Source organism: Cebidichthys violaceus, unplaced genomic scaffold (assembly GCF_023349555.1).
Source record: "Cebidichthys violaceus isolate CVI_PGR_0920_01 unplaced genomic scaffold, fCebVio1.0.p SCAF_19, whole genome shotgun sequence".
Taxonomy (NCBI): Eukaryota; Metazoa; Chordata; class Actinopteri; order Perciformes; family Stichaeidae; genus Cebidichthys; species Cebidichthys violaceus.
The window spans coordinates 1,543,260-1,558,436 of NW_027176361.1; the positions used below are offsets into that span (position 1 = coordinate 1,543,260).

At 41.0% G+C, this 15,177-nt stretch overlaps 1 protein-coding gene across 1 annotated transcript; it reads left to right on the forward strand.

Annotated features, from left to right (window-relative positions):
* Positions 1-756: 756 nt before the first annotated feature.
* Positions 757-10,116, forward strand: trim2b (tripartite motif containing 2b). Its single transcript, XM_068713135.1, has 14 exons — positions 757-1,042; positions 1,127-1,835; positions 2,474-2,622; positions 3,280-3,460; positions 3,577-3,836; positions 3,925-4,063; positions 4,154-4,339; positions 4,730-4,925; positions 5,073-5,176; positions 5,265-5,432; positions 5,665-5,833; positions 6,203-6,273; positions 6,444-6,584; positions 6,685-10,116. The coding sequence occupies exons 2-14, from the start codon at positions 1,737-1,739 to the stop codon at positions 6,835-6,837; spliced, it is 2,016 nt and encodes a 671-aa protein (XP_068569236.1). The 5' UTR covers positions 757-1,042; positions 1,127-1,736; the 3' UTR covers positions 6,838-10,116.
* Positions 10,117-15,177: the final 5,061 nt, after the last annotated feature.

The following is a 15,177-nucleotide window of genomic DNA, read 5'->3' on the forward strand; positions in this document are numbered from 1 at the left end:
CTTTGAAGACATTTTACGTGACCTACATTGCTGCTCCTCCTAGAAGCTCTTCATCAGTGTCTCCCTCGTCGCTCACTTCCAGCTGTTGGTCCCCCCCCCCCCCCTGTCTGTGGATCGTACCATCTGTTTTCCCTGGACCTGCTGCACACATTCCTCACTTACGGAGCGTACCATCTGGGGGTTAATTAGGGGAATTGTGAGGAATTGTATGTATATTGAGTGTCTGTGAGGGGGGGTTTGAGGAATGTGTCAGCAGCGGGGGAAGGATACGTGCTGGATGGGTGAGGTGTCTGTCCAGAACAATGGGTCATAGGCCAGGGGGGGGAGCTTATCAGATTTCAGCCAATCATTGAGCTGATCGATGGTTGTGAGGTGAGAACTTATCAGAGACTTTGGAGGGACAAGAGGACTGAATCCTGGACCATCTTCAGACCTCTGATAGAGTCTGTCTCGTGGCCCGGACGGGGCCTCACTTTCATGAAATGAATATGTTTGTTTTGTTATTAATAGTGTATTCGGTTTGTAACTGTTTTGCTTCTGTACTTATTAAATATCTTTTGATTTGATTTGAACTCGAACCAGCTGGTTATTTTGTGGGAGTGGGAGACATGCGGCCTTCCTTTGTCTGAGAGACTTGAGACCCTAACAGGGTCTGAGGCACCACCTGGAAGGAACACACGAACATTAGAGGGGAAGACAGACTGGGAATATGTGTGTGTTTATTCCATAATTCTATATGACAGCTGACACTGTGTGATGAGTTCCTGCTCCATATCTTAATAATATCCAAATATTTTAACTTTTATGCGAGTCTGAAACCCGTATTCTTTATGTGTATTTCTTAAAGGGCCAGTGTGTAGGATCTGGCGGCATCTAGTGGCGAGGTTGCAGATTGCAACCAACTGAAACTTTTCCCGTACGCCAAGCGCGTGGAGATCTACGGTGGCCTCAGGGGCTCAGCCCTCAGTACTGAACCCCGGGGGCCGTACGTTGTCTATGAAAGGGTGACAAATACTTATCCTAAAACTGATCACAGCACATGGTAGGAACGTTCTCAGTGCACAGAGTTAAGAGCCAAAGTGTCCATCCATGTTTTTAATCCTCATCCCTCCTCTTTTCTCCCCAGGCTGTCCTCCGTTTGAACCCCTCTGTGAATTAAACCTGCTGCTTTTCCCCTGAATGAGACCTAAAGAGGATTAGAAGATTTCTGCCACACTATAATTCTTCCTGCTTTTTGGTGTTTCAAGAGACTTTTTTTTTATTGTTCTGGGAAAAGACAGCACATGAAGGCAGGAGGACGTTTTACATGGAATGTAATGGAATAATCACTGACGGGATGCTCAAATGAAGGTTTAGTGCTTTTTTCCTCTTTGCAGCAGAGAGATCAAGCTCGGACAAAAAGTGGATGATTGTGCACTAAAATGACTGGTTTCCTGGAACTCTTCTGTGTGGAAACATGAACATCGCCCGTCTTCTTCGCTGAGATAATCTAACTTTGGCAGCAAAAGTCATGCCTCTCCTAAAATCCAACATGCGCCCAGATTATAAGGAGTTAATTTGAATGCTTCCTCTCGCATGCACGATGGAATAAAGTGTGAGACCAGCGGGTTTCCAAAAGCAAACGCCATAAACAGAAGGAGAACCTTGTATCTGAGCGTCCGGCCCCTTTCCCCTGGCTGCAGCGTGGGATAAGGGGTGTGTTCGGAGGTTCACCCCCGCCAGGCTGCCACCCGCAGATGGAGGCCCACCAACACTCTCCAGATAGCAGCAGTGAGGAGTGCACCGTCCTGGAGGCTCCGCCCGGCAAAAACGCCTGCCCGCAGCATGCGGGGAAGGTAAGGGATGCAACACTCAACGGGCTCGCTATTCCCTCAGAAGAGACCTCTTTCTGTCTGGTGACGACATGTGCATGCCATGTGCAGATTCTGGGATATAACATTATATCGGCTGTAAACAACTCAAGTGCTGCTGTTACACCCACAGATCTATCTGTCACACAGACAACTTGAGCACAATATTAGACACAATATTATTCCCTGACGTTTGCCCACAAGTTTGGGTTCTGCACAGGACTAAAACTGAACCAGGCTGGGACCCAAACCCAACCTCTTCAAGGCCATATTTGTGCGTTATTTCGTCCATTTCTGACTTCACTCTTCCCACTTGGGATACAATATCCTATTCAAACATTAACAAAATCCACCTTCCAGCACCTGACTGGTGCTGCAAAATCTTTGCTACAAACCCCACTTCTATTTCTGTTTTGTTTCACTCACGACTGACAGATAACTGACCTACACATGACATGCAAGGATGCAGAAGTTAGAGAAAAAAATCACAGGTAGACAAATAATCATCAGTGTGACCCGAGCACTCAGTGTAGTGAACTTAACTTTACTTTGCTGCCTTTTAACTAAATCTCCCTGTAACTGTACCTCCGTCTTTTTGTCCATGCTCACCGTTTCCCCTGCAGGTGGCAGAGCTGTTCTGTTCGGCCTGCGAGTGTGCGCTGTGTGAGGACTGTGTGCCGGACCACGAGGAGCACCCGAAGGTGCCCCTCAGCCAGGCCCTGGAGCAGCACCGCAGCAGCCTGCAGGAGAGGCTGGGGGGCGTCCAGAACAGGTGGACGACTCAGTGAATGTGGTTAAAACACGTCGTTTAGACTCAGTCATACTGGTAATGTTAATGTTAAAGAGACCCTTTGGCTTGGCTGACACTTATGTATCCAATTTATAATAACTGTAATGTCACTATCCTCAGTAGTTAAGTTTGTGTTTAATTGGTAAATATAGGAACCTTTGATCAAACAAAACTTCTATTAAAGTCAGTTGTAAAGTAGTTGAATAAAGTCTGAGCAGCATTTTAATGTTTTAGCTGTTGAAGGACACAAAATAAGGTAATTTGAACTACTACTATGTGTTGTCAGGTAGTTTCAACTAAACCAACGCATCACATTTGAAATACTGATCAAAAATCTCAATGTATAAAGTACCTAAAGCTGTGCAATAAAAGTACAGTATCTCCCTACGAGATGTTGCAGAGTAGAAGCATAACGTAGCATGCAATGGAAATACTCAAGTAAAGTACAAATACCTCAAATTGTACGAGTAATTGTACATTCAACCGCTTCACACCACACAAGGAATATAAAGGCATAAATAACTAATGAGACAGGCTCGTGAAGTGAAGAGGAGAAGCTGACATCTGGTGGACAGGCAGGGAAAGGACACAATGGCAGGAGTGACAATCCCCCTTTTCTTTCTATATTTATCCCGGCAGACTCCCTCAGATTTCAGACGCCCTGTCTTTCGTTAAGGAGATCCTCCAACAGCTGACCAACCAGAGAGCCTCCATCGAAGAGGACATCCAGTCGAGCTTCGAGGATCTGCACAAGCAGCTGGACGTCCGGAAGAGCGTTCTGCTGATGGAGCTGGAGGTCACATACGGACTCAAACAGAAGGTGATCCGGGTTGTGAGCGCTCTTCATATTTTATGTTTATAGAAGCACAGCCTCTCCTGCCACGGGGCTAGTCCACGAAATAAAAAAAAATAAAAAAATCTGTCATCTGTCTCCAGGTCCTCCAGGCTCAAGTGGACAGCCTCGTCCGCGGAGATGGGGATATCACGGCCTCCTGTACCCAGACGGAGGAGGCCCTGGCTGGGGAGGCGTGTGCGGCGAGTCTGCAGGCGGAGCAGGAGCTGCAGGGGAGGCTGGGGGAGCTGGCCGGACTCGGCCTGCCGTGTCAGCCGGAGGAGAACGACCAGCTGGATCTGCTGCTGGAGACCGACGGGCTGAGGAAGTCGATACACAACCTGGGGACCATCGTCACAACCAGGCGAGACACAAAATATTCAGGCTATAAAAGCATTTATTTTTGCATTTGACACCAATTGACCGTCCTCGATTTTCCTCCTCTCCCTCAGTGCGGTGGCGAGCCAGAGCGAAGCCATGGGTGCTGGCCTGGAGCAGTGCATTGTGGGACATCCTGCCTCAGTTACCATAGTGACAAGAGACAAGTCAGGGGGAGCCTGCAAGAGCGGCAACGCCATCCTGTCAGCTGAGGTTGTTTTTTTTATGACCAACCTAAATGTAGCGCGATTCTGTGAACGCTTCAACAGGAAATAACAGAATGTTACTCATGTGTTAAACCAGGTCTTCACCCCAGATGGAAGCATAGTGGACGGTGAAATAGTGGACCACAAGAATGGGACTTATGAGTTTGTGTACACGGTTCCGAAGGAGGGCGACTTCTCGCTGGCTCTCCGTCTGTACGATCAACACATCAAAGGAAGCCCCTTCAAACTGACTATCAACAGGCTCTTAGAGGCAGAAGTAGAGGTGGGTGGAGGGTGTATGTGGGTAGCTTTGTCTTCATTATCCAACAACACTTGGAGAACCAATGACCTGTCATACTCGATGAGATATACAGTTAAGTCCAAGGAAGGCTTGAAGCAAACTAGTTCATACAAAGTTTCGTCCAACTTTGGCAGGGTGAGAAGACTGCAGTGTAAAAGAAAGGCAAGATGCGATAATTGCAGTGATAAGGGTGCATACTTTGATTTCATGCAAACCAGAGGACTTAAACAAACTTCACACAAATGTTTGCAAAGGTTTAAAGTGTTCAGAGTCTCTTCAAGCTTACAAGGTTTTATGCCAAGCTTGGGAAAGGTTTATCAAGTTAACATGCACATGAACTAAACACACGATAATTCATACTACCATCTCCAGGTGTCCCCCTCCACCACCACAGCAACCAACTCAGCAGCCTACGCCACCCCGTCCACGGGCTCCTCAGAGGGGGCAAAGAGACGAGGGAAGTCCCCCGGCCAGAAGAAAAAGGGCTCCAAGAGGGCCAGCAGCGCCTTGGGAACCCCACGACGCAAGACCCAGAACCCCATCGAGGACGACCTCATCTTCCGGATTGGTGCGACATTACAGCTTTGGAAACTCAAGCTTTTATTAACGCTATGACGTTCATAATTTGACATTTTTAAGCTTGGAATTTTAGTTTACGGCAGGCTGCCCTATTGTCAGTTTTGGATTCGCATGTGTTTGATGCTACTCTCTCCAGGAACGAAGGGGAGGAACAAAGGAGAGTTCACCAACCTTCAGGGTGTGGCAGCCTCCTCCAGTGGCAGGATACTGATAGCTGACAGCAACAATCAGTGTGTCCAGGTAAAGCACATTTCGCCCGGTCTTCACTTCTCCAAATGGCTGTTGGAGGGTTCCGACTTATGTCCTCACAAGTGTCTGCCCACTTCAGATTTTCTCAAACGAGGGGGAATTCAAGAGTCGTTTTGGCGTGCGAGGGCGTTCACCAGGACAACTGCAGCGTCCCACGGGCGTGGCCGTGCATCCCAGCGGGGACATCATCATCGCTGACTATGACAACAAGTGGGTCAGCATCTTCACCAGCGAGGGCAAGTACAAGGTAGGTACACCGATGTGGCTTTGAGCTTTGAAGGGATGAAGCGTTAATGTAAGTTTAAATGATTCTTCATTCTTTGTAACAGTTCATTGAGCATCAGTATAGAAATATAAAACATATTTTAACTTTCGAGGACAATTTAATGCTGGGAAGATTTTCTGATGCATAGAAACACATGTCTTGTGTTTTTATGAATGGTTCTTCCTCGTCATTGTTCATATTTGGCATCCATCAGGCGAAGCTTGGCTCTGGTAGACTCATGGGGCCAAAGGGCGTATCCGTGGACCAGAACGGTCATGTGATCGTGGTTGACAACAAGGCGTGCACTGTCTTCATCTTCCAGCTGACCGGCAAGCTCATCACCAAGTTTGGTAGTCGAGGCAACGGTGACAAACAATTTGCAGGTAGTGTTTGTTCCAAGAGACAGACCATGCTAGTGTGTGATGCTTTATGGACTAAATTATAATCTTACAATTCATTTAAATCAGACATACTACTAAGGTTACCATCACATGCAGTTACTTTATAATTTGACTAAGACCAGTATATTTATAATATGGGTTTGTTCCAAAAAACTAAATAATTCTTTAGTAGCAAAAGCTGATAATAAACAAATAAATGTATGTGTCCTTGCACTAAAAACTAATTGTTGTACAGTTCAAATTGAAGGTACTTAAAGAAGTTGAAGTGTAAGCACTGAAAGTAGTGGAAGTGTTAGCAGAAGCACTGAAAGCACAACCTGTTTCTGTTGTTTCTTTCCTGCTGTCCTGAAGGTCCACACTTTGCAGCAGTGAACAATAACAATGAGGTCATCGTGACTGACTTCCATAACCACTCTGTCAAGGTAAGGCCGTGTTGACTGAATACATTTTCCCTTGACCTGTTTAGAATGAGATGATCCCTTTAGTTGTGTGTTATCCAGGTGAACAGGTAGATATCTAATTTGTGGCTCAAGGACACTTCAACAGGACACCGTGGAATCATGATATATTACTCTTTCTTTGTCCCGGACAGGTTTTTACCCTTGAGGGAGAACTGGTGTTGAAATTTGGCTCCAACGGTGAGGGGAACGGCCAGTTCAACGCTCCCACTGGTGTAGCTGTGGACGTAAATGGGAACATCATCGTAGCTGACTGGGGCAACAGTAGAATACAGGTACAACTAGCTTGTGATTACAAAAAGCCCCTTCCAGGGAGTGTTAGAAGTGTTTGCAATACTAAGAACACATGTTCTCTCTTCATTGAAACACTTCCAGGTGTTTGACGGCAGTGGCTCCTTCCTCTCCTACATCAACACGTCAGCGGACCCTCTGTACGGACCCCAAGGTCTGGCTCTGACCTCTGATGGACATGTGGTAGTGGCTGACTCTGGCAACCACTGCTTCAAAGTCTACCGCTACCTGCAATGATGGAGGCTTGGACGGAGAAATGGAGAGGAAGAAGGGAAGAAAGATGGAGGGAGCGGTTGTTGGAGTAGAGAGATATGGTGCACGATGTCAAATTCTAGGAATTATTGCATGAACCTCTACTTTCAACGATGGAAGGAGGGATGGAGAGGAAAGAGGGGGAAGCAAAGAAGAAGGAATAGCCATAATTACATCATTAGACCACAATGAAACTGCAATCTAGTTTTGACAACTTTTGGATAATCATAGTAATCATCAACAAATGAAACGGGATGACAAAGAATGGTGGGACATAGATTGTTCTTCAAACTATATCCCATTAAAGTCTAAAGAAGGACAAGAACATTAGCAGATGAGGGACAATAGAACGATGGTGGATTCCAGAGTTCGCTGGACCTCATGCAAATTTGAGAAATATCGCAAAATGTGACCAAGGAGTGATGCAAGGCCAGAGTGAGAACAGTTATGCAACGACTAATGCTTGATCTCAAACTCTAGAAGTCCCTCTTTCTCCCAGCTTGGCATTATTTGAAAACAGCGGATGCAAAAAAAAAGGCTTTAAAGGAAGGAAGAGCAAATAAAGGTTGCATAAGGATATGACAAAAACGTCTTCGGAAACCACTGCTTCCCAATCCCACAATGGAGTGAATGATGGATAAAGGCATTTAAGAAGTATACAATACATGAGTGTATGAATAAAGGCTGATGTTTTGGAGAGAATTGAATGGAAGATAAAAGTTTTGTAATGTTCTGCCTTCTCATGTTGTATGTAACAGAAAAAATAATGGCCAGTGAGCTAAAAGAGGTCTACGTCTTAGTTTGACATCATTTCTTACTCCAGGTCATTACCACAGACTTCCTGTATTGCTTTTTAACCACAATATTAAATTTGTGCCCTTAAGCAAAGCATTTAACTTTAAACTGGCCCAGCAGTAGAGGACTGCAGTTGTACTGGGAAACTCCCAGCAGTGAATCTGTGTGAACGTGTAAATCTGTAAATATGCTCCAACAAACTGCTCAAGAAAGGGATCCTCGGCGAGTTAAATTGATATTGACTACATTGTTGAGTAAAGATTAACTCAAAATATTATTAGACTAAGACATGGGCCACTTTTAGCATGCTGTCCATTGTTTGTCCATTGTCTGAATAAGGAATGTTTATTTACTTTCTTGCTATATGCTAGTATACTTTAAGTCTTAGGCAATAGATTCAACATTAGATGATTGCTTGACTCTGACTCTGATTGTCTGGATGGTTGTTTAAATTGGTCGATTGACATTGACAAGCAGCATCATCTTATCTATGCTCGGTTTGAGTGTTCATATATTTTTCCTGAGAAATCTGTTGCAAGGAGGGAAAAAAAGGTCTATAAATCTATCCTATATATTTGTGAGAATACCTTTAATAATATCATGTAAAATCTTGGAACCAGTAACAATTTCACACACTTGTTTCTGCTCGTGAGGCCGGGGGACAAAATTCTAGAATGTTTTCATTCATTTTTCAACATTGCCAAGGATTCTAGAATGTTTTGAGAATTCCGAAAAGTGCTTGTACGATTCCACTCGTTCTGCCATCACTCATGAAACAAGCATGCCTCTGTGTAATGCGATTGTTGACATCAAACTTACCAGTACAGATTTCAACTCTAAAGCTGCCATTTTACAAAACAGTTCACACACACCTAAGAAGATTAACAGTAATGTTAAGTGCAGTGAAGGACGAAAGAGAAATGCGACATTGCAAAAGATTTAAAAAGTACTTTTAGAAAGTGCTTCCCGATAGTAATAATAGTAATACAACGCATTTTAATAGGCAAAGAAAACATTTAAGTTACTCACATCAGCATTCAGTTAGATTAAACGTACATTGTTACAAAACATCTTTAGCTAACAGATGCTTGTGTTGTCCTATCAAGTTCACACTTGATAAAATAGTAAACCTCATGTAAGTTATTACTTCTATTTATTTATTTATTTAGTTATCTATTTCATTTATTTATTTTATTTTCATTTTAATCTTTGTAACTTGCCATTTGATTGTGTTCCACCGTGTGCATTGAAGTTCTTAAGTGCCCATTATATTTCTTCTTTTTGTACATTTTGTCACTTTGAATCAAAATATGATTGTTGGTATTTGATACCTTTTATACTGACTGTTGTGAGTGGACAAATCTACATTTCAAGTTTTGTTTAGTCATTTTTTTTTTGTCAACTGAAAGTCGTAATGCTGTGGAGGGAAAATAATCAAGCTAGCCAGTTAGAAAAAACAGCTTGTTAGCATTGCATTTCTGATCAAAACCAATGGAAAATGACCAAACCTGTAAACATTGAGCTATCCAAGTAAGGAGGTTTATTTTGAAAAGCTAATACTGTCTATTTTGTAACACAGGGTGCAACTACTGCAGTTAATCGCTAACTGGGTATTTCTTGGCTGTTTGTAGCGATTGGTTTCAATGCTGAACGCTAGCAATCTTCTCTTTTACAGATAGCCAAGACAAAAACAGTATGATAAGTGCATGTTCAATAAAAAATAATAAATCAAAATGAAAGCTGTCAGAGTCCCAAAAAGGAGTTCATGTCGTTTCCCTTATTGTGCCGATTGTCAGTCTGTTAAAAGTACATTCTCTGACTTTGTTAAAGCATCAAATAGTGCTGCTAAATCTTCAATTTTGCTCAGATTTTTGGATTTGTTGGCTCTATTGATTGTTTCAACAACATCAGGTTGTGTTCCTTAAAGTGATCCGGGCCTTGTTTGCTGGAGATTCAGCCTTAACGTCAGTAATATGAATGTTGTTTCAAAGTTGATATGATGGAATTGCCTTCTCAGTAATCTTGATTTTAAATTTATTGCGAGCATCAAGTACAAGATAGAACCATTTCAAACAAATAGCTCATTTGTAGACTACACATCCATTTGAAGGAACTACGTACATTTTCAAATTAGAAAAAAGAAATTCCTTAGTCAACACAACAGGAAAATATTACATTTGTCGTTATAAATATTCACACACATGGCTTGGGTGTGTATCAATGTCGGTTTACACCGTTAGATCAACAACATTGCTCATCAATTTAGTTTTTTTCCTCAAATGGATATGCAGTGTTTTGGAACACAGCTCTTAAAGTAACCGATTTCTTGCAGTGTCAGTTGCCTGCTACTTCTCTCTTTCTGTATTTACTATCTGTCATGTCTGTTCACTGTTATGGACCGTCTCTTAAATACTCACCACACTCACCACTAAAATAAAGCATTGATTCCTTAATGGCAGCCATTTGTTGTGGTTTGGTTTTGTGCAAATTCTGATCTCAATGTGTTGTCTCTTTCCTTTTTCTTTGTCTTTAAATAATTGTGAGGATTGCTCATGTCCATGGTCTTATCACTTGCCTCACAGTGTTAGCTCATCTACAGCTGCTGCTGCTGTTGTAGACAGACTCAAATAGTAATATATACAATTAAAACATTAACAAACCATCAATTAATCATCAAGATTAATATTTGACAGCATTGAGATGGCCTATAGACACGGAGGTGTGTATTTAAATCTAATGGTGGCATCCAGCCATGATGCAGCCTGTTTGCTATGTGTTTGCTGGCTTGTTTTGCTATCTTTGTGGGGACCAGGTTAAAACACTTGTATTGTGAGGACATTTTGGCCAGTCCTCACCACTGAATAGGTTTGTTTGAAGGCTAAGACTTGTTTTTAAGGTTAAGCTTAGAATTAGGTTCAGGTTAGGTTTAGCATTGGGGTTAGGCATTTAGATGTGATGGTTATTGTTAAGGGCTAGGGAATGCATTGTGTACAAGTTTAGAAAGATATACATGTGCGTGAGAGACAAAGATTGAGTGACGTCTTCCACTAATATGGTATATTACTAACTTTGATTTGAGAATTCAATTACATTTTTGTTTATGCTTTTGTTGTTCAGATATTTAAATAGCCGACAGTTGTAACCCATGATTTTGAATAATTTGTATATTCTCAGCGATGGCTGTATACAACTTTAAAAGCAGTCTGTGTCTGCACAAGGGTCACCTTCGCAGTCCACTATTAGTGTTGGACTACTACAACCATAGAGTATCTATTTAATATTCAACCATTGAGTGCTTAGTGTACGATCTAGCAAATACACCCCAGAAAAATACCTCAAAAATTCCTAGAAGTTCTTTAGAAACCACACTGAAAGCCTCAGCCACTACCTAACAACAAACATGGCATCACTCAAAACAGGTGTCACCGATTAACACCCTCGCAACCACTCAATACACAATTAAATATTATACAATATACTATATAATCAGACCAAAGCTAAGCAGCCAAACACATCCAAACACCCACAACCTGCTTAAATGAAAGCAAATTGACAATTTTTGATTGATAAGCCATTGCAATGTATCGGTTTTATTTGTATTTTGTTCTTTTTGAAAATGACCAAAGTGTCTAAACCAACCTGCAACTTCTCATAACAAAAAAAACAAATCAAGAATGCAATACTCAACACCCAAATGACACTTTCTGGATCCTATTTTGAAATGATAAGATCCATGTTTATTGCATCAGATTGTACATTCATTGATTCTGTGTCGACCCTCTAGAGCACTTGGAGAGATGTCATTGAAGACCATTTAACTATAACACAAAAATGTCTGCAATATGACAGCTTGTGTTTTTCTTTTGTGTGAGTGATTAAAGAACACTCAACTTGTCGATAGTGTTTCTGATAGTCCTAACTCACTGACTGGCTGCTATTCAGTTAAAAAAAGTATACAAATAAATAATTGAGTCAATTTCAAGTCAATTAAGCATTCTCTTGGACTGAGTTTGTTTTTTACAATTCCATATCAATAGTTATGCTTCAGTCCACCACGTTTGACTGGATTCAAATGACCTGCGAACTAGGAGTTCATTCAAATGAACTGTCATGCAGGCTGTGTCTACAGGGAGCAGTTTAGTGAAAAATCAATGCAAACAGGTGTGCAGTATATGAAGGTCTACCTCACTTTTGCATGAAATCTGCACAGCGCAGTGAACACCGTCAGAGAATAATTTGCTTGTTTGTGCAAAATAACAATAAAAATGACAAAGTGACTATGGACGTGTCTGTTTATTGATGATTAATAAGAGAACATGCCGTCCTGCCGCCAAATACACTTTACATATACAAACACTACATAGATTTGAATGTCTGTGCGCACACACACACACACACACTATATATATATATATATATATATATATATATATATACGTATGTATGGACTGCACACCTCAACACAGCAGTCAATTACTTTGAAGACACAGGAGAAGGAAGATCAGGAACCAATACTTTTGGTAAGATGGGAGTTTTGTTATCGTCTTATTGTGGGTTTAGTTATTCATGTTTTATTATTGAAGAGTAGCTCATTTTAAGGGAATTGGGGAAACAAAAAAACACGTTGACATTATTTTTGATCACAAAAAGGGATGACTGTGATTTCAGTTTGACTTTACAGTGTAGCATAGATAGTCCAATTACAAGCATTTTTACTTTTGATGCAGTTTGCACCACTTGGGATATTTCCTTTAGCCTGTTATGCATAATTGCACCCTAGTACCAGGTACTCTGAGTAATCTATCAAACCTATTTTTAGTTCAATCATCTTAGCAATAAATGTGTTGTGGCTCTCAGGCGTGACGGATGGCAATGACGCTTATTGGTTGGTCAGTTGGTCCACAACTACGCCAACTGTTTCTGTTTCCAAATGTGAATTTACATTTCCTGCATTAAGACAAATCCTAAAACAAAAACCGATAAATCTAACCAGGTATTGCATTTCAAACTAATTTAATATCCTCGAGACACTAGATCACTACCAGTGATGCTCATCAGCAGCTGGCCCTGACCTCACTGTAGAACAATAATGTGCAGGGAAAATTTGCTTGAAACAATTTACTTTAGAATGACATCAACATGCAAAACACTCAGTTTTGCTTCTGTCTGTCACTTTCACACACGGTTGCCATTAAGACACTCCCACACAGATGGATTGATATATGTAAAGTTTTAAAGAACAGCAGTCAGAGGGTTTGGACGTGTGGATCAGAAACAAACACAGCTGACGAGGTGGGTGTCCTTTAATACACAACGATTTTCAGTTGATAGTATTCAATGCCTGCGTCACGTTCATTTTCATTTTAAACTCTGTAATATCTAATATGAATATACAATTTGATTTTTATGAAAAATGAATATGAAGAAGGAACTGAGTTTAATAAGATATTTTCTTTAAAAAAATGTGTGTAATTACTCATCAAGGTTAGCAAAATTTTACGGAAGCTCATGTCTGGTACAAAAAGTAAAAAGTGAAAACTTACTACCGATGAAAGAATAAACACATTTGATGAATTAAATTGAATAAGTCCAAGACTTGACATTTAAGTCAAAATTATAAGATAGTAAGCCAACATTTTTTTCCCAAAACTACAACATTTTGAGTCAGGATCTCATAATTTGTACTTATTATGGTTAATTTTATTTTTGTCATTCCTAATATTTCATCTGTTTTTATTTAGCAACAATGGCTTCATAGAAATTCATTCAAGTTGTACCGTAACTTAATTTTCCTCACACTGAGAAACACTGAGCAATGCTGTTATACATTTACAGACAACGCCTAAAATTAATGTCATTAGGGACATTAGTAGTTGTTGGACTATAATATGGAAAATATATATGCTGCTTCATATACAAAATAACTGCACAATAAATGTTTTAAATCACTTTGAAATGAAGGTGATTGTTGTCTCATTGTCTTAATTAATTAGTCTCTCACTTTCTTTCTCTCTTTTCTTCATCAAAGCAACATCATACGAATCAATATGTCAGTCAACTCTTCCCACTGCTTCAACATGGAAACTGTAGCTTTCATCTCCATTGCCTTCAACATCACTAGGATATTGCTCTTCGTCCCCCTCTCCATCCTCATCCTCTACCTGGGTTACCAACAATGGCGGCGGCAGCGCTCCTTTGCAACGACGAGGCACTCTGACATCTTCACCTTCCACATGGCTGCTATGGAGCTGATGTATGCCTTTGGGATTGCATTCACCTTTTGTGGCATCCATACTGGTCTCCCACAGGTGACCATAGTGGGGATTTATCTGTCTTCTATGGTTTTACCAGGACAGCTGTGCTTTCACACCCTGACCTGCGTGGAACGATACTTGGCTGTTGTTCATCCCGTCACCTATCTGGGGCTGAGACAGTCAGGTGGGGTCAAGATACGACATATCAGCCTTGTATGCGTTTGGCTGCTGTGCTTTGGATGGGGTGGTTTAACAGTTCTGTTTATTCCTGATCTTCCCATCATCCCATTTTTCTGCTCATTGGTCTTCTCTTTAATTGTCATAACTTTCTGCAGCCTTTGTGTTCTCTGTGTTCTGATTCGTCCAGGGCCAGGGGAAGTGGGCGGGGAAAGAGGGCGAGTTGATCAATCAAAGCAGAGAGCTTTCCATACAATCAATGCTATAATGGCAGTTCTGTGGTTGTGGTTGGCAGGGTTTCTTGTTTGTGTTGCTCTAGACAACTCACAGCTGCTGAACTCCAGTGACAGGTGTTTGGTGCTGGTATCTGCAAACTGGTTTATTCTGCCCAGCAGTTTGGTTTTACCTATGCTGTTTCTACACAGAGAAGGAAAGCTGCTCTGTTGCTGTTAAAGCAACGAATAAAGACAACAACTGAGCTTTACATTTGATATCATTGGATAAAGTAAAGGAAATAGAAAATGTATATTGTCTGCATATACAGGTTTATTATCTGCTTGTACAGTAATATTGTGTGTATATCCAGTTATATAGTCTGCATATACAGTTATATTGTTTCCATATAAATCACTTTCATTGTGATCATTGTGGTTCAGAATTACTGGGTTTTGAAGCAGCTTCCCTCAAAATAGTTGGATGCAACTCACACAAAGAGGTTACATTTGATTTTCATTCATGCAGACAAATTAGCAATATTGAGTGTTGTACACAAATTAACTAGTGTACAAAATTAATTCAACTATTGAGTTTAATGACTCATGCTCCCAAAATATTTTTAACACATTTATTATGCATATATGTATATATACATGTATACATATACACAATATGTCAAAAACAAAACAATATTGTTTAAAATCTTTCATATATCCACATGTACATTTTATGTAATTAAAACATTAAACAGAATTAGCTCATTTAGATCAATTGCCTGCCAACTTAAACTGTATATTTCCACCCAACTAATAGCAACCGAAGCTGGACAAAATTATTGAACCAGCAGAAAAGAGTATTGAGAAGACAAGGATAACACTAACTA

Coding starts and splice junctions, on each gene's coding strand:
- trim2b (XM_068713135.1), top strand. CDS start 1,737: ATGGAGGCCCACCAACACTCTCCAGATAGCAGCAGTGAGGAGTGCACC. Junction 1,836..2,473: donor GCCCGCAGCATGCGGGGAAG/GTAAGGGATGCA, acceptor TTTCCCCTGCAG/GTGGCAGAGCTGTTCTGTTC. Junction 3,461..3,576: donor CATACGGACTCAAACAGAAG/GTGATCCGGGTT, acceptor ATCTGTCTCCAG/GTCCTCCAGGCTCAAGTGGA.